This window comes from Brienomyrus brachyistius, chromosome 22 (genome assembly GCF_023856365.1).
Source record: "Brienomyrus brachyistius isolate T26 chromosome 22, BBRACH_0.4, whole genome shotgun sequence".
Taxonomy (NCBI): domain Eukaryota; kingdom Metazoa; phylum Chordata; class Actinopteri; order Osteoglossiformes; family Mormyridae; genus Brienomyrus; species Brienomyrus brachyistius.
The window spans coordinates 291,770-315,296 of record NC_064554.1 but is presented as its reverse complement, the minus strand read 5'-3'; the positions used below and the strand labels follow the sequence as shown (position 1 = coordinate 315,296).

The following is a 23,527-nucleotide window of genomic DNA, read 5'->3' as shown; positions in this document are numbered from 1 at the left end:
GTACATCGTCTGCCTTCGGCCAGACCGGATCCCTTTTCGGGCAGCCTGGCGGGACGGCGTCTGGACAGGCCCCGACCTTCGGCATGCCCGGTTCTGGGAGTCAGACCCCGTCGTTTGTACAGAGCGACACCAGGTTCGGCCCGCCGCCCTCCTTCGGGCAGCCGGCCGGGGTCGGTCAGAGCTCTGTCTTTAACCAGAACTCGGCTTTTCCCCAGACCTCTGCCTTCGGACAGACCGGCGGATTTGCTCAGCACACACCCGGCTTCGGCGGCTCTAACGCTATCTCCGCCTCCTCTGTTCCCCCCTCCTCGGGGTCTAGTCAACCACTGCGATTCGGACAGTTGTCCACAGGGTCTTCTTCGGTATTCTCCCCTGGAAGCGTTCAGGGCCGCGGATTTAGCACCTCAGAGTTCAGCTTCAAGCCGTCAGACGCAGCTGTGTTCAAACCTATTTATAGCGCCAGTCCTGAACCGGCTGTGTCCCAGGCTGTGTCCGAGTCTTTTGGTTCCAGCCCATCCAGCACCACCGCTACCAGTATGGACAGCAGTGGGCCTGCTCCTGCTGCCTCTGAGTTCCTTTCTGGAGCATTAGGTTTTAGCTTCTCACAGCCCATCGCAGTGTCCAGCAGCATCCTCCCCACCAAAGATGCACATCCCAGCACCACCCAGGAGTTCAGCTTCTCGAAACCAGCAGCACCCTCCGTTGGTGCTGGCAGTGGCCTGGGTGGGGGGACCTCCCAGGCCGCCTCTGTCTCCAGGTACTCTGCCTCTAGCCTCCATGAGCCCCGGCCACTGTTTGGTGCTGTCAGCTTTGGTCCGCTAAAACCCAAGACTGACGCTGGGGTTGTGTCTGGTGAGGTCCGTGGGGGGGGGCGGTGAGGGGGAGAATGCAGGGGAGGCAGCGGCTAAGGGTACCAAGCGGAAGGAGGAGATGGTGGAGCATTTATCAGAGGAGCCCCAAGTTGGTGCTGACTCCGCCCCCAGGCACCCTCCCAAGAGGCCCCTGGTCCGGGGCCGGGGGCCTGTCAGCAGCATCTTTCGCAGTGCCTTGACCAGCATCCTGAAGACACCGGCCCTACAGACCCGGCGAGAGCCGAAGAGGAGTGAGGAGCCACAGCCAGACTGGGGGGAGGCGGAGCACCAGGGTTCGATGGCACCGACCACCAGCCACTCACCCTCAACGCCGCCAAGGTCACAGGCCCCAACCCGGGAGGTCCTTGAGAGGGCGGAGGAGTTGGGTGAGTACTCCCAGGAAGAAGCACATTGGGTTCGAAGCCAAGTATAGTCTGAAAAACTGAACTCTGTGACACTTGCCACAGATCCCGAAACTGAGGCAGCATCAACAGTGAGACGTGCCCGCCGCCTGGACAGCACAGACAGCCTGGGGGGGATGTCACCCTCCGAAGCCATGGTGCTCCAATGCAAGAACATTCCAGCCAGTCTTAACAGCAAGGACATCCTGGGGGAACATTTCCGCCAGTTCGGACGTGTGCAGCGGATCTTCTGCAGGCCCCAGAAGAACCTGGCCATAGTGCACTTCCACGACCATGTGAGCAATGGCTTTGCACACCTTTGGGGGGGGGGCTTGGTCGCTGTACTCATTAGGCTGTGGTCTCGTCCATGATCTCCCGGGCTTTCCTCACTGACTTTTGGTATCTTTCAGGCTTCTGCTGCCAAAGCCAAGAAGAAGGGCAAACTGCTGCGCAGGCATGAGCTCACCATCTTCTGGCAGAGGAAGAAGCAGAGTGAGTGACTATTACGGTGCTCTCTATCTGTGCATCGAGCCAAGGCCAGGGCGGGGTCTTTGTGACTCGTTGCAGCCTTTCATTCCCATGTCAGCTGTTTCGATGAACTGGTTCTGTGTGTCTCTTAGGTCCAGGAGAGAAGGGCCAAAGGCCTCCAGATGACCCTGATCCTCAGAGCCAGGCAGGAGGCTTTGAGTCAGCCCCTGTCTGCAAAGCCCTCTCCAAATCCACCTCCGGCTGGTCCTCCAGCTCATCCCTATCCAGAGGGTAATCTTGTCTTTAAATCATTCTCTTACCGAAAGAGTAAATAACTCAATTTTACAATAAGATGGCCGGGTCTTTATTAAATTAAGTTAGGGAAGAAAATCACCTTTTTGAAACCCAATGCAAGTTCTTTAAAAAAAAAAAAAAATCTGGATCACTCTGGTTTTTTATTATGTATACATTTTGTTTGTTTTTTTTCCAAGCAGCTTGAGTTATGTTAGGTCATCTGGTAATGAAACTCTTTACCTCAGGCTCGGATTCGTGACATTAAAGTCAAACTGAGTTCTTTGGCTGCTATGCCCCCTACTGGCCAGGTGTTCAAAGGAGCCCAGGTTTTGCCAGCTTTTAGAAGCTCTTCAGCCTTTGGTCTGTCCCTCTCAGGTCACCAGCCAAGAAACCCCTGGCGACAAAGGCCCTGCAGTTTGAGAGTGAGCCGCAGATGGAGCCCAGCCCAGACGGCCTCGAATCCGAACATCTAGCCAGCAGCCTCCCCTCTCCCCTCTTCCACCTGATTGGCCAGGTAGCTGAAACCGCAGAGGAGAAGTATCGTCTGCTAGAGCAGCGGGACAAGATCCTGCGACAGGGTAGGTCCCCCTAGGGTCACGTTGCTGAGCCACCCCCCCCTCCCACCCCAAAGTGAATCGCCAGCTGACACGGTCTCCTCTGGCACAGCTCGGCCCAAGAGGACCGACCTGGATCTGTCCAAGGTGTTTGTGGGTACGTGTCCTGACATGTGTCCGGAGAAGGAGCGTTACATGAGGGAGACCCGGAACCAACTGAGCTCTTTTGAGGTCATCCCCAACACGGAGAAGGTATCACCACCCCTGCCCCTCTTTCCTAATGCTTCCCCCTCCCCGCCATGAATTGACAGACCACAGGCTGCAAATCACCCTCTGCACCCCACGCAGGTGGACCACACTGCTGCCATTAAGGAGTACAGCAGGTCCTCTGCTGACCAGGAGGAGCCCCTCCCCCATGAACTGCGGCCCCTTACTGTGCTGAACATGACCATGAACTACCTGGTTACCCAGGTCATGGACCAGGGTGAGGACAACTACCGTGACTGGTATGACTTTGTGTGGAACCGCACACGAGGTATCCGGAAGGTGAGCAACATTAGTCCGTGTCTCATTATTCCTGTGCCCTGCGGGCCTCGCCCTGATCCTTTTTCTGGGCCATCTGCAGGATATCACTCAGCAGCACCTGTGCGACCCGCTTACGGTGTCCCTTATTGAAAAGTGCGCCCGCTTCCACATCCACTGCGCACACCACCTGTGCCAGGAGCCCATGATGTCCTTTGATGCTAAGATCAACAATGAAAACCTGACCAAATGCCTGCAGAGCCTCAAGGAGATGTACCAGGACCTGGCCAGCAAGAACATCTACTGCCCTCATGAGGCAGAGTTTCGGCAGTACAGCGTGCTCCTGAAGCTCAATGATGGAGACATCCTCCGGTGGGTGGCTGGCCGGCAGTCGGTGTCCCGTGTCACCGTGGCACCTCTCCAGCTGACATTTCATTCCCTCCCTACCTGCAGGGAGGTGCAGCAATTCCGGGCGGAGCTCCGAAACTCTCCGGAGGTGAAGTTTGCCGTCCAGGCCTTTGCCGCTGTCAACAGCAACAACTTCGTGAGGTTCTTCAAGCTGGTCAAGGTGGCCTCGTATCTGGCTGGTTGCATCTTGCACCGCTACTTCGACCAGGTGGGGGAGCCGTTGCTCCGCTCCCTACATCCTCATCAGCCCCAATACCTCACTTACCTGGACCGCTCTGGTGCCCCCTACAGGTGCGCCGTGAGGCTCTGCGGGCCCTGAATGTGGCCTACAGCTCCCGTGGTTCCACCACATTCCCGGTCGAAGACCTGGTCCGGATGCTCATGTTCCAGAATGCCGGCGAGGCTTCGGACCTCGCGCTGCAGTATGGGCTCGCGGTCGATGCAGGGTAAGGCTGGGCTGTGCTTCGTTGTCCCTTTTGTGTTGGGGGCAGGGTGGCTTATCTCTGATGGGGGTGCTAATCTATGATGGGTGGTATATTTTATTGAAGCTCTGCCCTCCCCCTAGCATGGTGGAGCTAAGCCGGACAGCGTACCAGGAGCCTGAGATCCAGCCACGTCCAAAGCGCTCTGTGGCCATCGCAAGGAAGCGGGAGGTGCTGGTGGGCCAAGTGGTCAACGGCGCGCCACTGCCCAACCCACCCCAACACACACCCGTCAACAGCTTTGACAGCCGCAACAAGTACCGTGGGGATGGGCAGCCAGCGGAGGCAGGCAGTGTGCCCAGGGCTGGTGCGTCTGCACTCCACCTTCCGCTAACTGTTACGCTTCGTCCACCTTCTGGCCTCTGATTGTAATTTTGTCATTTTTCCTGCCCACGCTGTAGCAGCCTCCCCTCAGAGGCCCCCCATTGAGCTGGATGCGCGGGCCCTCCAGCACCGATCCAAGATGCCGAGCGACCCAGCGGAGTCAGCTGGCCTCCCTGGTAGAGAGGAGAGTGGAGCACTTGGGGCATCTCCGTCGGAGGCACCACCAGTCGCCCCACCTACGCCTCCCCCACCGGAGCCCGTTTACACAGAGCAGGTGATAGATTGCTCATTGCTGCGTGTCAACCCAGTAGCAGTGTGTTGGTATTGCCATAGTAATGACAAATAACCCCCCCCCCCCCTTGCAGGACATCGCCACGGAGGTAGAGGCCATGCTGGAGGAGGTAGTGCAGGCCGAGGTGGCTGACGTGGCTGCCACCGGAGCCGAGTACATCTCTGCTGCACTCAGGTAGGAGCGTGAGCCAGATAGGGAGCAGTGGCCTCTAGAGGGTTGTCACACTCAACCAACACCAGTTTGGTGATGTGGATGGGTTGTTGCAGCATGTGCAACGGCCAGGTGGAGGCAGTGCTGAGTGAGGTGGTGGAGCAGATGCTGCGGGAGGTTTCTGCTGCCGAGATCCAGGCAGAGAGGGAGCATATCGCTGAGGAGAAGCGCAGGATGGAGGAAGCCAGGTAGGCCTCACCTGTCTGGGCTGGGGAGGAGGGGTGGGTGCATTTTGAGGGGATGTGCCATCTGATGGGCCTGTCTCTGTCAGGAGAAAGCAGGAACACGAGGAGCTCCTGGCCCGGCTCAGCAAGACACTGTGTGCCGAGATCACACAGGAGGTGCTGCGCGACTGCATCGTGGAGACTGCCTCAACAGAGATCAGGTACTGGTGAGCCAAGGGGGATCAGAGGTCATAGAGAGTGTTCAGATAACTGTATATAGGCTGAACGCATGCCCCTTCGTGCCAGGCGTGCCCAAGAAGAGCAGGCAGAATGTGTGGCTCGCAGCTCACAAGACGTGTGTGAGGTACTGCTGGAGGAGACGCTGTGTGGTGAGCTCACCCTGCTGGCCCAAGACGTCCTGGAAGCAGAGCTTCTGAGTATACGCAGGTTCATCAAAAGGTAAGGGGCAGTGGTAAGGGGACCAGATATTTTGCCCACATGCTCGGCGACAACCGGGCTTCACCCTGTGCATGTGTTGCAGGTGGCGTGATGTGGTGGCCGTGCGCAGGCAGCTGAAGCGACAGATGCGTGATTTTCCTGCTGCCCCTGGCTGTGTGGACCCCCGCTTCAGGCTGCAGGCCTTGGCCCCCAGTGCCCCCCCCTCACCCTGCCTGGACAGGCTGGCCCGGGGCGTGGTCAACCTGGGGCACGCTGGGGACCTCTCTGTTTCCTGCACCAGGTACATCTCTCTCACAGCATAATAATGCTGACATAATATTCATAATAGAGGTGCACCGATCCCACTTTTTCAGTGCCAATATAATCCTGATACCTGAACATAAGGTATTGGCTGATTATGAGTATGATCCAGTACCAAAGCTCTTTTTTTTTTTTCCAAGCTAGTAAATACAAATGGAAAAGAAGTTTTAATTAGCCCACAAGAAACATACATAAGATACTGTTCCACCTCTTTTGTGCATCTTGTATTGAGCATTTTTGAGACATTTTGCAGTTGTTTGAATATCTTCACAAGTACACCCAAGTGGCATGCGTCACTTTTCACTGTGATAGCAGCACCTCATGTATCAAGCTATAGCGAGTGCGCAAAACAGCCCAAGCTGGCTTCCAAATCCATCGCTTTTTTTCATATTACTTGCATTGCCTTAATTGAGTGCACTATTAGTGGGATTTTCCACTGAATGTTACTTTGTTTTTACAAAGATCGCAAATCGCTGTGCTACTGGTTGTTTCAAGCATAAAATTCTTCCAGGTTTTAGACATGTTAGTTTGCTTCGCAAGCATGCAAGTTGCATTTGCTACCATCACCTGATCCTTCCACTACAAAGGACATGCACATGACGTCATAGCAGGGGAAGTCACTGCACTCACACACACTGAGTGTCAAAAAACCGAGGAAGCGTTAACGTTCAGCTTGAATGCCACAAAAAATAAAAAAGGGGGGAAAGCTGTTGTGCGATTTGATTGTACCACTCAGTATAAGAAGAAATAGACTGGCAATAACTAAATAATTATTGAACATGGATCGGTCACATGTGGCCGATGTCCGATCCGTCTGATTAGGTATCTTGAATATTGGATCGGGGCACCTCTGCTGAATTAGACAGTACTTCCCAAAATGACTTCCGTCCTGTCCGTTTATTTTGCTGGCCATTGATTTGCTGTAGTGTTAAGTGTACCGATGCTGACACTCTGCTGCCTTCTGCAGGTTGGCGAAGATGCGAAGGGAAACCGAGCATCAGATGAAGGTCCACTTGTTCTACCAGCAGCTCCTGAGGTATGGTGCTACTGTAGAGTAGCTGTTAGCCATCCATCACTCTCCATGTGCTCATCTACATCTCCATCCACTTCAGCGAATCTGTGTGGGGGCCACTGGACCTGCTCAGTCTGGTGGCAGCAAGCGTCTCGAACCCATCTGACACAATCTTCTGGAAGGCAGCCCTCTTGTTGCCAAGTGATCATGAAAGAGATGCCAGTGTTGCTAACCAGTAAGTGGGGGAACTGGGTGTCGTTCGGGGAGGGATTGGGTGTTAGTTGGGTTTAGAGGTCCTGGAGCTTACATTTGTGCCCCCCTCCCATCTCTGATGCAGGATTTTGACAGAATGGCTGGAGTCCAAATTCGGTAACTCGGAGAAGCAAGAACACAGGGAGATGGTCCCCAACGGACACATGCAAACCTTGAGCATCAGCAGCGGCCTGCGGAGCGTGGGGGAGCGCATGCACACAGTGCACGTGTGTGTGAAGGTGTGGCAGATAGGGGGGAACTTGCCGATGAATATCGACAGGCTTCATGCCCCTGTGTTGCATGTTCTGTCATTAATGTTAGTCTAGCATAGCTTAACATAGCCTAGCATAGTCTGGCACTATGTGATATTAGCAGGTCCTGTGGTAACACAGATGTTTGCGAAGGGTGCAAGTGCAGGAAGTGAGGCCATGTTTCTCACTGTGGGTCAGGTGGCCCGCGGGCCCCTCAGCGAGGAAGGCCAGTTGGCATTGGAGAAGCGGAAGGGGCTGATGGGCATGGGCGCCCTGCTGATGCTGCTGCCCTCGGCAGTCAGTCCCGGGGCTGATGAGGAAGACGGGGACATCTTCCTGTTATCCGCCCTGCTGCAGCTCCGGCAGATCCAGCAGGCTAATGCCTGGCCACAGGCCCTTCCTCTGGTGGTGGTGGTGGTCCCAGGGCAGGCTGGGCACAGGGCCAGCGATGAACGGCTAGAGGAAGGTGTGACACTAACCGTGTCTATGACAACAGGTGTCGCGTGGGATTCGCTTACTTTACTTATAGCATTTCTCTTGAGGCTATGTTTACGTATGCAGAGCTAATACAGTTGGTTTGTTCCTCCTGTCTGACCATCGGTTTCCTTTCCCTGTAAGACCTGATGCTTCAGACACTCATTGAGGAAGGTTTGATTTCAGAGTACATGTTCGTCCATATCCCCGAGACCACGAACGAACCCCAAGGATCCGAGCAGGTGAGTGTGCATGTTGTCGCTGGCCTCGGTAAGATTGAACCATCCCATTGACTATCACCCCCGTATCCCCGCAGATCCGCCATGCCGTCAGGTGGCTCGCTGCCCGCTCCACGGCACCAGCCCGGCTCGTCTCGCAGACGTTGGTGCAGGTTGTGGAGGCCGGGCTCTGCCGTGAGTTTGCTGGTAGGCTTCACCGTGATCGGAGGGACCGTGACATGGCGGGACTGCCCTCCCAGGGCCCTGCACCCGTCATCGGCCTCTACAACACTGTCCTGGCTTTCTTGGCTGGCCTTGTGTCGTCCCCGAGTCTGGCTGGCCTCTCCTGGCCCGTGGCAGAGTTCTCGGTGCCAGGGGGTGGTGACTGCCTACCACATCTGCTCTGGAACTCGGCTGAGCACCTGGAGTGGCTCCAGGGGGCAGTCCTGAGCCTGCGGCTGCCCGACTGGCCGCTGCCAGCCGTGGGGGGTATGTCCATGCCTCAGATTCGGAATTCGGATTTCTTGCTAAGTGGCTGCTTCTTAGTCTGTTTCCTTAAATTTCTGCTGCTGCCACCGCTCCCCCCACCCAGCTCCTTGGAGCCAGCTGGTTGCCTCCATCTTCCAGTACGTATCTCAAATCCCATGGTCCCGCCACAGCCAGCCACTCCTTATGTCCCAGTTGGAGAACCTTTTGGAGAGGCTGCGTCAGGACTGTGTGGGCCGAGGTGGGGGGCCGGACAAGGAGCCCACTTTCTGGGAGGTGCCCTGGGACGAAATTGTCATGCTCTGTGTAGAGCACCAACTCCTGGACTGGAACCCTCCTGGGTGCCCCGTGAGTGAAGGTGAGGGGGGTGGGGTGGGTCTGACGTTTGGGGGGGCCTACTGGGGATGCCATGCAGGTGTGAACCTATCCCACCATCTTCAGATGTCATCAGTGACGACGGAGAAATCCCGGTGTATTTCCTGAGCGATGGGCTGCAGGGCTTCATACCGCCGTCCTGCTGGGTGGATGCCGTAAAGCAGACGCACAGGGACAAGCAGCAGGGGAAGGCAGGGTAAGAGCCAGCCAGCCATGTAAATCTAACACATTCCAGATAGACTGTTAACAGTGACCTGCAGATTTAATGAATATTATTTACTATTAAATGGAAGAAGAGGGAAAGCCATCAGCTTCCAGTCTTGCTCATATCCCCAAGAGTGGTGTACAATACTGGCTTCTTATCCAAAGTCTCTGCCATTGCAGGTGTCACCAGAGCATGTGGCCTCATCCTCGACTGGCCAGGCCACGTCTTCAACAGAAGCTGTTTCACAGCATGGTTGAGGACCCTGAGTCCGGATCCGGTGTTGCCCCTGTTTTGGATGCTGCCTCCAGCCCCCAGGACCTCCTGGCTCGCATTGAGGAGGAGAAAGAACAGAGCCGCAGGTCTGACAGAGAACAGACATGCTACACACGTGTACTCTCTCATGTGAGTTGTGGCATAAACATTGAGCCATTTCCTGTTTGACTTGGATCTGCAGGTTCGAGGACCAGCTGCGTACCTGGCTTGACGTCGAGTCCCTGGGCCCTTCCTCTTCCTCCTCACCACTTTTCTTGCCTTCTTCGTTACTGTCTGTACCGGAGATCGTAGTGCCCTCCCCAAAGATGGCTGCCCCACCTGCACTTGCCCTGGTATTGACCCTGTGCTACACAGTTGCTCACATTTTAAGACTCCAAGTACCCTGTGCTCATCAGTTGAGACTGTTTCTGTGCCCATTTTTGTAGCAGAAGGAGCGCAGTGTCCGCAGTGACCAGGCCAGGGGAGCTGCCAGTTCTATGGCGAGGCGTCTACAGGAGCTGGAGCAGCTGATCTCTGCAAGCCGGGAGGAGGAGCTCGCATGTGAGCTGAAGCTAAGCTGCCTTCTGGACATTGTTGATGACTGAGTGTCATGTGACCCACCTGATGTCTGCCGTTGACTGCCACAAGTTGTCTCTCTTATGCCTGATTTCTGCAGTATATTTAGTTGTGTGGTACTTGTGCATATATTGCTTTGAAGAGTATGATGTACAGTAATTTACACAACATTGGGAGTGTTGTAACTGGGGGAAAAACATGTCATAGGAAATGGACAGTTTTTTAGGGTTTTTTTTTTTGTGCAAATTTTAAATATTAAAATGTTATTGTATTTAGAAACCCATTGTCATGCCCGGCTCGTCCGCTCCTCGTGTGTGCCACGCCCCCTGATTACCCACGTGTGTTTCCCGAATTGTACCCAGCTGTTTCCGTTTGCTGTCATTCAGTCTGGTGTATTTAAGTCCTGGTCTCCCCTGTTTGCTTTGTCTGTCATTGATGTTAGTCGGCGTTACATGTCTCCTGCTCCCAGTTCGTATATTAAACCCTCGTTAATCCCCGATTTCCGCCTGCCTGCATCCTTTTTGCCCGTTCGCCTCGCACGATCGCCGCTCTACCCGCGATCGCTAGCGTTCCCGTGACAGAATGACAGACCACAAAAAGAAGCGGAGAGGGAGGAAGAGGCTCCCACAAGAGCCGATCTCTCTCGGCGCCTGCTCGCTCTCCAGGCTTTGGCTTCCGGCGGAGGACGAGAGGGAGGTACCTGCCCTACCTCCAGCCCGGGGGCCGACCACACGCGTCCCCGATCCTGCGTGGAAGTACTGGCTCTCAAGTGAGGACGAGGACGAGGAGCCCTTCCACTACCCGGAGCCGGAAGCCTTTCTTCCACCGTCCGTTTTCACGGACATCGCGCCGCCTCCCGCAACCGCCAGGCGCCAGCGAGGGAGACGGAGGAGAACGGCGATCGCCAGTACGGAGGACCTCCCTCCGTCATTGCCGGCGGACCCCGCTCCCGTGCGGTCGCCGCCGCCTGCGCAGCCGCCTTCGCTGCCGCCGCCGCCCGAGGACCCCGCTCCCGTGCGGTCGCCGCCGCCTGCGCAGCCGTCTTCGCTGCCGCCGCCACCCGCGGTCCTAGCTGACCGATACTTCACCCTCCAGGGGCTTTATTTTAGGGTGATGGGAGAACCGGCCCCACAGGCCCCCCTGGAGGGGCAAAGACTCGCCGCACAGCTGGGGCAGGACTTCGACTCCTTTACTCCAGACTCCCCTTTTTCAGATCTGGAGAAAATGGCTGAGGACCTCCGGAGGCTAATCCAACTCCGGAGAACGCCTGCAGCACCCGGGCAGGCGCCCCCACTGCAGCAACCTGCAGCTCCAGGGCAGGCGCCCCCACTGCAGCAACCTGCAGCTCCAGGGCAGGCGCCCCCACTGCAGCCACCTGCAGCTCCAGGGCAGGCGCCCCCACTGCAGCCACCTGCAGCTCCAGGGCAGGCGCCCCCACTGCAGCCACCTGCAGCTCCAGGGCAGGCGCCCCCACTGCAGCCACCTGCAGTTCCTGCAGAGGCGCCCCTTCTGCAGCCGCCTGCTGCAGCTCCCGGGCCGGCGCCCCCTCTGCAGCCGCCTGCTGCAGCTCCCGTCAGCGCTCCTGTTCCTGACCGCGCTCTAGTTCCTGCAGAGGCGCCCCCTCTGCAGCCGCCTGCTGCAGCTCCAGGGCAGGCGCCCCCTCTGCAGCCGCCTGCTGCAGCTCCAGGGCAGGCGCCCCCTCTGCAGCCGCCTGCTGCAGCTCCCGGGCCGGCGCCCCCACTGCAGCCACCTCCTGTTCCTGACCGCGCTCCTGTTCCTGACCGCGCTCCAGTTCCTGACCGCGCTCCAGTTCCTGACCGCGCTCCAGTTCCTGCAGAGGCGCCCCCTCTGCAGCCAGCTCCAGTTCCTGACCGCGCTCTAGTTCCTGCAGAGGCGCCCCCTCTGCAGCCGCCTGCTGCAGCTCCAGGGCAGGCGCCCCCTCTGCAGCCGCCTGCTGCAGCTCCCGGGTCGGCGCCCCCACTGCAGCCACCTCCTGTTCCTGACCGCGCTCTAGTTCCTGACCGCGCTCCAGTTCCTGCAGAGGCGCCCCCTCTGCAGCCGCCTGCTGCAGCTCCCGGACAGGCGCCCCCACTGCAGCAACCTGCAGCTCCCGGGCAGGCGCCCCCACTGCAGCCAGCTCCTGTTCCTGACCGCGCTCCTGTTCCTGACCGCGCTCCTGTTCCTGACCGCGCTCCTGTTCCTGACCGCGCTCCTGTTCCTGACCGCGCTCCTGTTCCTGACCGCGCTGCAGCAGCTCCCGAGGCGCCCCCTGACCGCGCTGCAGCAGCTCCCGAGGCGCCCCCTGACCGCGCTGCAGCAGCTCCCGAGGCGCCCCCTGACCGCGCTGCAGCAGCTCCCGAGGCGCCCCCTGACCGCGCTGCAGCAGCTCCCGAGGCGCCCCCTGACCGCGCTGCAGCAGCTCCCGAGGCGCCCCCTGACCGCGCTGCAGCAGCTCCCGAGGCGCCCCCTGACCGCGCTGCAGCAGCTCCCGAGGCGCCCCCTCCGCCTGCTGACCCTGTTCCGGCTCCTGTCCCTGGCCCCGCTCCTGTCCCTGGCCCCGCTCCTGTCCCTGGCCCCGCTCCTGTGACTCCTCTGCCCTTGCCTCGGCGTCCTCGGCCCCGACCGAGGGGCGTGATGTCCGTGTCCCGTAAGGGGCGGGGACACAGACGCAGGGCTGGGGTCCCGCCCGCCCTGCCCCCTGGCTCGCCCTGCCTCGCCTGCGCTGGGGCTCGGTTGGCGCCTGCGGGTCCTGGCCCTCCGGGTCGGCTGTCGCCTGCGGGTCCCTCTCCGGTGCCTCGTCGCCCTGCCTCGCTCCCCTCTCCGGGTCCTGGTCGGTCGCCTGGGGGTTCCCCGACGGCGGCTCCTCGGTCGCCTGCGGGGCCCCTACCTCCGGCCCTCCCCCGGACATCGCCGCCTGCTGCGGCTCCCCCCTCCTCCGGGCCTTCGCCGTGGGCCCCTCCTGCTCCCTCGTCCCCTTCCCTGGTGCTCCCTCCTGCTCCCTCCCTGGCCCCTCCGCGGGTCCCTCGCCCTGTCTCCTCGGCCCCTCCGGGGTCCCCTCCGGCTCCGGCCTCCCGGCCGCCTGCGGCCCCTCCGGCTGCCTCCTGTCGCCCGCTGGGGCTCCCTCGGGCTTCCCCTAGTTCCCCCTCCTTGTCTCCCTACGCCCCTGACTTTGTCCCGCCTGTCTCTGCCCCTCTGTTTTCTGCTCGCCCTTTCGTTCCGCCCGTCTCTGTTCCTTGTGCCCCGGTGTACCCGCCTTGCACTCCTGGCCCCTTTGTTCCGCCCGTTCCTTCTGTGTCTCCCTTCCTGGTTTGCCTGTCTGCCTTCCCGACCCTCTGTCAGGTTTTGTCTTTTGTCTTGTCCCTCGCTCTGTTTTGTGCCTCGGTCCTGTTCCCTGTCCTGCGTTGATTCTGTTCTTGTTTTTCAGGTCCTGTTTTGCCTCGTCCCGTCCGTCGCCCCCTTCCTTGGCGCGCCCGGAGTAGCGTGCCTTTGGGGGGGGGTTCTGTCATGCCCGGCTCGTCCGCTCCTCGTGTGTGCCACGCCCCCTGATTACCCACGTGTGTTTCCCGAATTGTACCCAGCTGTTTCCGTTTGCTGTCATTCAGTCTGGTGTATTTAAGTCCTGGTCTCCCCTGTTTGCTTTGTCTGTCATTGATGTTAGTCGGCGTTACATGTCTCCTGCTCCCAGTTCGTATATTAAACCCTCGTTAATCCCCGATTTCCGCCTGCCTGCATCCTTTTTGCCCGTTCGCCTCGCACGATCGCCGCTCTACCCGCGATCGCTAGCGTTCCCGTGACACCCATGGCTATTTCTTTGTTTTTTTTCCATCATGAAACTTTGTTTATTGTACTTTTAAATTGAATCACAATTTGCTGCAGAATCTTTAAAACCTGTGACGTTATTTGCCCATATTAGACTCTCATACGTGGGGTTGTTACTGCTGTTTCTTTAACCTTGTGTATTGTTGGTCAAAATTAACAATTTAGGTAATATCTGCATTGTACACCATTGCAAAAGTATGTCTTTTTTTAGATTCTTAAAGAAAGTTCATGTAATTGAACTGAAGATCACAGCAGTTCACTAAGCAGTCTGCCACTGAGTTCCATTTATAAACTGGCTGGCTGGTTTTTAAGAAAATATGCCCGTGGATGCCCTACAGGTGGCAGCAGGGAGCCATCTGCATATGTACAGACAGTCTGCTGGTTAAGAATATTCGACTGACTTGATGTAGCTAAGATATTTTGCATTTAAAAGCAGATGGCCATAGATCCTATCATACTAATTTAGTTTAAAACTATTTTTAATATCAAACATATGCATTACTTTATGATGCTCATGAAAACATCACCCTGCTTTATTCTTTCGTGGGCTTGAGGTACAGTACTGTATGCAGTTATTTTTAATATTACTGTACTATAATGTTCTGTAGTATTACTCTTCTCACACCAATAAATTTGACTTTAAGACTGACTTAGGATGGATCTTCTATTCTGGGGACTTCCTGTATTCTGTATGATGTTCATTATGAACTGCTTCCTCTGATATTATTTCAACAAGCAGAAAACTGTCTACCTGCCCCTGCGCTCACTGTCATGTAATTCTGTTATGCACTTTTAAATGCAGGGAGCAGATAATCCCTCCCCCCCCCCCTGCTGACTGTTCCAAATCATGGGTGCATGTTACAAGTCCGGAACATATTTTAACTTAGTACTAACTTAGCGTCATATTTGATCTGATTCGACTGAATATCCCAGGTTTCCATCTCTCATGCACCTGGTGTGACGTGTTTTCAGACTCTCAGGCTGGCGCAAAGAAGTCTTACGGGAATTGAACGTCTGACTCCGGTCAGCTGACCAAAGTTGGTAACCTTGGTATTGTGTGTAGGAGATTCGGTATAACTATAATTTCGTTCTCCATTTACATGCCCGTAGTGTCTTTAAGTGTTATGTAGTTTTGCCTGAAACGCAAAAATAAAACAAAGCAATTAAAGCCAAGCAGTTGCTCAAATTCTGCTGTAGCGATTGAAGAACTTTTGTCGGAGGTTGGATTCGAACCCACGCCTTACTTCGGAGAACAGAATACCCCTTACTTTGAAAGGCCATTTTCGCTGCGCAGGAGGCTTGAGACCGCTCGGCCATGGGGCAGTTACCGGTTGAACCCTAAGGAGTAGGTTAAGTCCAGCCTTGGCTTCCAAGCTGACGTTTTTCTACATATGTGCTTGTGTATCATGGACAGTAAGAGGGGGCAGGCAAGGAGAGAATTTCTCTCTTTGGGGATCAATAGAGTGTTGTTATTATAACGTCTAAAACGTATGATGGTCTGTCGATAAATCAATAACAATATCAATGAAGTCAATGTTTATGTAAAGAAATCAGAATTCAGGAAAAGCCAGGGGCCGGACCTAGTGTAGGGGGCGTGGCCAGAGACAGCCTGCTGACTGTTCCAAATCATGGGTGCATGTTACAAGTCCGGAACATATTTTAACTTAGTACTAACTTAGCGTCATATTTGATCTGATTCGACTGAATATCCCAGGTTTCCATCTCTCATGCACCTGGTGTGACGTGTTTTCAGACTCTCAGGCTGGCGCAAAGAAGTCTTACGGGAATTGAACGTCTCACTCCGGTCAGCTGACCAAAGTTGGTAACCTTGGTATTGTGTGTAGGAGATTCGGTATAACTATAATTTCGTTCTCCATTTACATGCCCGTAGTGTCTTTAAGTGTTATGTAGTTTTGCCTGAAACGCAAAAATAAAACAAAGCAATTAAAGCCAAGCAGTTGCTCAAATTCTGCTGTAGCGATTGAAGAACTTTTGTCGGAGGTTGGATTCGAACCCACGCCTTACTTCGGAGAACAGAATACCCCTTACTTTGAAAGGCCATTTTCGCTGCGCAGGAGGCTTGAGACCGCTCGGCCATGGGGCAGTTACCGGTTGAACCCTAAGGAGTAGGTTAAGTCCAGCCTTGGCTTCCAAGCTGACGTTTTTCTACATATGTGCTTGTGTATCATGGACAGTAAGAGGGGGCAGGCAAGGAGAGAATTTCTCTCTTTGGGGATCAATAGAGTGTTGTTATTATAACGTCTAAAACGTATGATGGTCTGTCGATAAATCAATAACAATATCAATGAAGTCAATGTTTATGTAAAGAAATCAGAATTCAGGAAAAGCCAGGGGCCGGACCGAGTGTAGGGGGCGTGGCCAGAGACAGCCTGCTGACTGTTCCAAATCATGGGTGCATGTTACAAGTCCGGAACATATTTTAACTTAGTACTAACTTAGCGTCATATTTGATCTGATTCGACTGAATATCCCAGGTTTCCATCTCTCATGCACCTGGTGTGACGTGTTTTCAGACTCTCAGGCTGGCGCAAAGAAGTCTTACGGGAATTGAACGTCTCACTCCGGTCAGCTGACCAAAGTTGGTAACCTTGGTATTGTGTGTAGGAGATTCGGTATAACTATAATTTCGTTCTCCATTTACATGCCCGTAGTGTCTTTAAGTGTTATGTAGTTTTGCCTGAAACGCAAAAATAAAACAAAGCAATTAAAGCCAAGCAGTTGCTCAAATTCTGCTGTAGCGATTGAAGAACTTTTGTCGGAGGTTGGATTCGAACCCACGCCTTACTTCGGAGAACAGAATACCCCTTACTTTGAAAGGCCATTTTCGCTGCGCAGGAGGCTTGAGACCGCTCGGCCATGGGGCAGTTACCGGTTGAACCCTAAGGAGTAGGTTAAGTCCAGCCTTGGCTTCCAATCTGACATTTTTCTACATATGTGCTTGTGTATCATGGACAGTAAGAGGGGGCAGGCAAGGAGAGAATTTCTCTCTTTGGGGATCAATAGAGTGTTGTTATTATAACGTCTAAAACGTATGATGGTCTGTCGATAAATCAATAACAATATCAATGAAGTCAATGTTTATGTAAAGAAATCAGAATTCAGGAAAAGCCAGGGGCCGGACCGAGTGTAGGGGGCGTGGCCAGAGACAGCCTGCTGACTGTTCCAAATCATGGGTGCATGTTACAAGTCCGGAACATATTTTAACTTAGTACTAACTTAGCGTCATATTTGATCTGATTCGACTGAATATCCCAGGTTTCCATCTCTCATGCACCTGGTGTGACGTGTTTTCAGACTCTCAGGCTGGCGCAAAGAAGTCTTACGGGAATTGAACGTCTGACTCCGGTCAGCTGACCAAAGTTGGTAACCTTGGTATTGTGTGTAGGAGATTCGGTATAACTATAATTTCGTTCTCCATTTACATGCCCGTAGTGTCTTTAAGTGTTATGTAGTTTTGCCTGAAACGCAAAAATAAAACAAAGCAATTAAAGCCAAGCAGTTGCTCAAATTCTGCTGTAGCGATTGAAGAACTTTTGTCGGAGGTTGGATTCGAACCCACGCCTTACTTCGGAGAACAGAATACCCCTTACTTTGAAAGGCCATTTTCGCTGCGCAGGAGGCTTGAGACCGCTCGGCCATGGGGCAGTTACCGGTTGAACCCTAAGGAGTAGGTTAAGTCCAGCCTTGGCTTCCAAGCTGACATTTTTCTACATATGTGCTTGTGTATCATGGACAGTAAGAGGGGGCAGGCAAGGAGAGAATTTCTCTCTTTGGGGATCAATAGAGTGTTGTTATTATAACGTCTAAAACGTATGATGGTCTGTCGATAAATCAATAACAATATCAATGAAGTCAATGTTTATGTAAAGAAATCAGAATTCAGGAAAAGCCAGGGGCCGGACCGAGTGTAGGGGGCGTGGCCAGAGACAGCCTGCTGACTGTTCCAAATCATGGGTGCATGTTACAAGTCCGGAACATATTTTAACTTAGTACTAACTTAGCGTCATATTTGATCTGATTCGACTGAATATCCCAGGTTTCCATCTCTCATGCACCTGGTGTGACGTGTTTTCAGACTCTCAGGCTGGCGCAAAGAAGTTTTACGGGAATTGAACGTCTCACTCCGGTCAGCTGACCAAAGTTGGTAACCTTGGTATTGTGTGTAGGAGATTCGGTATAACTATAATTTCGTTCTCCATTTACATGCCCGTAGTGTCTTTAAGTGTTATGTAGTTTTGCCTGAAACGCAAAAATAAAACAAAGCAATTAAAGCCAAGCAGTTGCTCAAATTCTGCTGTAGCGATTGAAGAACTTTTGTCGGAGGTTGGATTCGAACCCACGCCTTACTTCGGAGAACAGAATACCCCTTACTTTGAAAGGCCATTTTCGCTGCGCAGGAGGCTTGAGACCGCTCGGCCATGGGGCAGTTACCGGTTGAACCCTAAGGAGTAGGTTAAGTCCAGCCTTGGCTTCCAAGCTGACGTTTTTCTACATATGTGCTTGTGTATCATGCACAGTAAGAGGGGGCAGGCAAGGAGAGAATTTCTCTCTTTGGGGATCAATAGAGTGTTGTTATTATAACGTCTAAAACGTATGATGGTCTGTCGATAAATCAATAACAATATCAATGAAGTCAATGTTTATGTAAAGAAATCAGAATTCAGGAAAAGCCAGGGGCCGGACCGAGTGTAGGGGGCGTGGCCAGAGACAGCCTGCTGACTGTTCCAAATCATGGGTGCATGTTACAAGTCCGGAACATATTTTAACTTAGTACTAACTTAGCGTCATATTTGATCTGATTCGACTGAATATCCCAGGTTTCCATCTCTCATGCACCTGGTGTGACGTGTTTTCAGACTCTCAGGCTGGCGCAAAGAAGTCTTACGGGAATTGAACGTCTGACTCCGGTCAGCTGACCAAAGTTGGTAACCTTGGTATTGTGTGTAGGAGATTCGGTATAACTATAATTTCGTTCTCCATTTACATGCCCGTAGTGTCTTTAAGTGTTATGTAGTTTTGCCTGAAACGCAAAAATAAAACAAAGCAATTAAAGCCAAGCAGTTGCTCAAATTCTGCTGTAGCGATTGAAGAACTTTTGTCGGAGGTTGGATTCGAACCCACGCCTTACTTCGGAGAACAGAATACCCCTTACTTTGAAAGGCCATTTTCGCTGCGCAGGAGGCTTGAGACCGCTCGGCCATGGGGCAGTTACCGGTTGAACCCTAAGGAGTAGGTTAAGTCCAGCCTTGGCTTCCAAGCTGACATTTTTCTACATATGTGCTTGTGTATCATGGACAGTAAGAGGGGGCAGGCAAGGAGAGAATTTCTCTCTTTGGGGATCAATAGAGTGTTGTTATTATAACGTCTAAAACGTATGATGGTCTGTCGATAAATCAATAACAATATCAATGAAGTCAATGTTTATGTAAAGAAATCAGAATTCAGGAAAAGCCAGGGGCCGGACCGAGTGTAGGGGGCGTGGCCAGAGACAGCTTGCTGACTGTTCCAAATCATGGGTGCATGTTACAAGTCCGGAACATATTTTAACTTAGTACTAACTTAGCGTCATATTTGATCTGATTCGACTGAATATCCCAGGTTTCCATCTCTCATGCACCTGGTGTGACGTGTTTTCAGACTCTCAGGCTGGCGCAAAGAAGTCTTACGGGAATTGAACGTCTGACTCCGGTCAGCTGACCAAAGTTGGTAACCTTGGTATTGTGTGTAGGAGATTCGGTATAACTATAATTTCGTTCTCCATTTACATGCCCGTAGTGTCTTTAAGTGTTATGTAGTTTTGCCTGAAACGCAAAAATAAAACAAAGCAATTAAAGCCAAGCAGTTGCTCAAATTCTGCTGTAGCGATTGAAGAACTTTTGTCGGAGGTTGGATTCGAACCCACGCCTTACTTCGGAGAACAGAATACCCCTTACTTTGAAAGGCCATTTTCGCTGCGCAGGAGGCTTGAGACCGCTCGGCCATGGGGCAGTTACCGGTTGAACCCTAAGGAGTAGGTTAAGTCCAGCCTTGGCTTCCAAGCTGACATTTTTCTACATATGTGCTTGTGTATCATGGACAGTAAGAGGGGGCAGGCAAGGAGAGAATTTCTCTCTTTTGGGGATCAATAGAGTGTTGTTATTATAACGTCTAAAACGTATGATGGTCTGTCGATAAATCAATAACAATATCAATGAAGTCAATGTTTATGTAAAGAAATCAGAATTCAGGAAAAGCCAGGGGCCGGACCGAGTGTAGGGGGCGTGGCCAGAGACAGCCTGCTGACTGTTCCAAGTCATGGGTGCATGTTACAAGTCCGGAACATATTTTAACTTAGTACTAACTTAGCGTCATATTTGATCTGATTCGACTGAATATCCCAGGTTTCCATCTCTCATGCACCTGGTGTGACGTGTTTTCAGACTCTCAGGCTGGCGCAAAGAAGTCTTACGGGAATTGAACGTCTCACTCCGGTCAGCTGACCAAAGTTGGTAACCTTGGTATTGTGTGTAGGAGATTCGGTATAACTATAATTTCGTTCTCCATTTACATGCCCGTAGTGTCTTTAAGTGTTATGTAGTTTTGCCTGAAACGCAAAAATAAAACAAAGCAATTAAAGCCCAGCAGTTGCTCAAATTCTGCTGTAGCGATTGAAGAACTTTTGTCGGAGGTTGGATTCGAACCCACGCCTTACTTCGGAGAACAGAATACCCCTTACTTTGAAAGGCCATTTTCGCTGCGCAGGAGGCTTGAGACCGCTCGGCCATGGGGCAGTTACCGGTTGAACCCTAAGGAGTAGGTTAAGTCCAGCCTTGGCTTCCAAGCTGACGTTTTTCTACATATGTGCTTGTGTATCATGGACAGTAAGAGGGGGCAGGCAAGGAGAGAATTTCTCTCTTTGGGGATCAATAGAGTGTTGTTATTATAACGTCTAAAACGTATGATGGTCTGTCGATAAATCAATAACAATATCAATGAAGTCAATGTTTATGTAAAGAAATTAGAATTCAGGAAAAGCCAGGGGCCGGACCGAGTGTAGGGGGCGTGGCCAGAGACAGCCTGCTGACTGTTCCAAATCATGGGTGCATGTTACAAGTCCGGAACATATTTTAACTTAGTACTAACTTAGCGTCATATTTGATCTGATTCGACTGAATATCCCAGGTTTCCATCTCTCATGCACCTGGTGTGACGTGTTTTCAGACTCTCAGGCTGGCGCAAAGAAGTCTTACGGGAATTGAACGTCTCACTCCGGTCAGCTGACCAAAGTTGGTAACCTTGGTATTGTGTGTAGGAGATTCGGTATAACTATAATTTCGTTCTCCATTTACATGCCCGTAGTGTCTTTAAGTGTTATGTAGTTTTGCCTGAAATGCAAAAATAAAACAAAGCAATTAAAGCCCAGCAGTTGCTCAAATTCTGCTGTAGCGATTGAAGAACTTTTGTCGGAGGTTGGATTCGAACCCACGCCTTACTTCGGAGAACAGAATACCCCTTACTTTGAAAGGCCATTTTCGCTGCGCAGGAGGCTTGAGACCGCTCGGCCATGGGGCAGTTACCGGTTGAACCCTAAGGAGTAGGTTAAGTCCAGCCTTGGCTTCCAAGCTGACGTTTTTCTACATATGTGCTTGTGTATCATGGACAGTAAGAGGGGGCAGGCAAGGAGAGAATTTCTCTCTTTGGGGATCAATAGAGTGTTGTTATTATAACGTCTAAAACGTATGATGGTCTGTCGATAAATCAATAACAATATCAATGAAGTCAATGTTTATGTAAAGAAATTAGAATTCAGGAAAAGCCAGGGGCCGGACCGAGTGTAGGGGGCGTGGCCAGAGACAGCCTGCTGACTGTTCCAAATCATGGGTGCATGTTACAAGTCCGGAACATATTTTAACTTAGTACTAACTTAGCGTCATATTTGATCTGATTCGACTGAATATCCCAGGTTTCCATCTCTCATGCACCTGGTGTGACGTGTTTTCAGACTCTCAGGCTGGCGCAAAGAAGTTTTACGGGAATTGAACGTCTCACTCCGGTCAGCTGACCAAAGTTGGTAACCTTGGTATTGTGTGTAGGAGATTCGGTATAACTATAATTTCGTTCTCCATTTACATGCCCGTAGTGTCTTTAAGTGTTATGTAGTTTTGCCTGAAACGCAAAAATAAAACAAAGCAATTAAAGCCAAGCAGTTGCTCAAATTCTGCTGTAGCGATTGAAGAACTTTTGTCGGAGGTCGGATTCGAACCCACGCCTTACTTCGGAGAACAGAATACCCCTTACTTTGAAAGGCCATTTTCGCTGCGCAGGAGGCTTGAGACCGCTCGGCCATGGGGCAGTTACCGGTTGAACCCTAAGGAGTAGGTTAAGTCCAGCCTTGGCTTCCAAGCTGACGTTTTTCTACATATGTGCTTGTGTATCATGGACAGTAAGAGGGGGCAGGCAAGGAGAGAATTTCTCTCTTTGGGGATCAATAGAGTGTTGTTATTATAACGTCTAAAACGTATGATGGTCTGTCGATAAATCAATAACAATATCAATGAAGTCAATGTTTATGTAAAGAAATCAGAATTCAGGAAAAGCCAGGGGCCGGACCGAGTGTAGGGGGCGTGGCCAGAGACAGCCTGCTGACTGTTCCAAATCATGGGTGCATGTTACAAGTCCGGAACATATTTTAACTTAGTACTAACTTAGCGTCATATTTGATCTGATTCGACTGAATATCCCAGGTTTCCATCTCTCATGCACCTGGTGTGACGTGTTTTCAGACTCTCAGGCTGGCGCAAAGAAGTCTTACGGGAATTGAACGTCTGACTCCGGTCAGCTGACCAAAGTTGGTAACCTTGGTATTGTGTGTAGGAGATTCGGTATAACTATAATTTCGTTCTCCATTTACATGCCCGTAGTGTCTTTAAGTGTTATGTAGTTTTGCCTGAAACGCAAAAATAAAACAAAGCAATTAAAGCCAAGCAGTTGCTCAAATTCTGCTGTAGCGATTGAAGAACTTTTGTCGGAGGTTGGATTCGAACCCACGCCTTACTTCGGAGAACAGAATACCCCTTACTTTGAAAGGCCATTTTCGCTGCGCAGGAGGCTTGAGACCGCTCGGCCATGGGGCAGTTACCGGTTGAACCCTAAGGAGTAGGTTAAGTCCAGCCTTGGCTTCCAAGCTGACGTTTTTCTACATATGTGCTTGTGTATCATGGACAGTAAGAGGGGGCAGGCAAGGAGAGAATTTCTCTCTTTGGGGATCAATAGAGTGTTGTTATTATAACGTCTAAAACGTATGATGGTCTGTCGATAAATCAATAACAATATCAATGAAGTCAATGTTTATGTAAAGAAATCAGAATTCAGGAAAAGCCAGGGGCCGGACCGAGTGTAGGGGGCGTGGCCAGAGACAGCCTGCTGACTGTTCCAAATCATGGGTGCATGTTACAAGTCCGGAACATATTTTAACTTAGTACTAACTTAGCGTCATATTTGATCTGATTCGACTGAATATCCCAGGTTTCCATCTCTCATGCACCTGGTGTGACGTGTTTTCAGACTCTCAGGCTGGCGCAAAGAAGTCTTACGGGAATTGAACGTCTGACTCCGGTCAGCTGACCAAAGTTGGTAACCTTGGTATTGTGTGTAGGAGATTCGGTATAACTATAATTTCGTTCTCCATTTACATGCCCGTAGTGTCTTTAAGTGTTATGTAGTTTTGCCTGAAACGCAAAAATAAAACAAAGCAATTAAAGCCAAGCAGTTGCTCAAATTCTGCTGTAGCGATTGAAGAACTTTTGTCGGAGGTTGGATTCGAACCCACGCCTTACTTCGGAGAACAGAATACCCCTGACTTTGAAAGGCCATTTTCG

General features: G+C 52.2%; 1 protein-coding gene and 1 pseudogene across 1 annotated transcript; both read left to right on the top strand.

Annotated features, from left to right (window-relative positions):
• Window positions 1-925: 925 nt before the first annotated feature.
• Window positions 926-10,049, top strand: LOC125718090 (germinal-center associated nuclear protein-like). The gene is made up of 28 exons (XM_048991616.1): window positions 926-1,237; window positions 1,319-1,548; window positions 1,663-1,744; window positions 1,873-2,011; window positions 2,390-2,592; window positions 2,681-2,820; window positions 2,917-3,114; window positions 3,194-3,462; window positions 3,544-3,706; window positions 3,790-3,944; window positions 4,064-4,287; window positions 4,382-4,578; window positions 4,670-4,770; window positions 4,863-4,994; window positions 5,078-5,191; window positions 5,277-5,429; window positions 5,512-5,709; window positions 6,697-6,765; window positions 6,842-6,976; window positions 7,079-7,232; window positions 7,443-7,710; window positions 7,863-7,960; window positions 8,035-8,425; window positions 8,529-8,780; window positions 8,864-8,993; window positions 9,182-9,361; window positions 9,457-9,607; window positions 9,701-10,049. Exons 1-28 carry the CDS (start codon window positions 931-933, stop codon window positions 9,857-9,859), a joined length of 4,992 nt encoding a protein of 1,663 aa, XP_048847573.1. The 5' UTR covers window positions 926-930; the 3' UTR covers window positions 9,860-10,049.
• Window positions 10,050-13,966: 3,917 nt separating this feature from the next.
• Window positions 13,967-23,527, top strand: part of LOC125717800 (H(+)/Cl(-) exchange transporter 7-like) — a 198,322-nt pseudogene continuing 188,761 nt past the window's right edge.

Bases quoted from the DNA above. Each gene is read 5' to 3' on its own strand.
- LOC125718090 (XM_048991616.1), top strand. From the start codon at position 931: ATGGTGGAGCATTTATCAGAGGAGCCCCAAGTTGGTGCTGACTCCGCC. The intron at 1,745-1,872 runs GTGAGTGACTAT...TGTGTCTCTTAG, and splicing joins CTGGCAGAGGAAGAAGCAGA to GTCCAGGAGAGAAGGGCCAA. The intron at 3,707-3,789 runs GTGGGGGAGCCG...TGCCCCCTACAG, and splicing joins TGCACCGCTACTTCGACCAG to GTGCGCCGTGAGGCTCTGCG.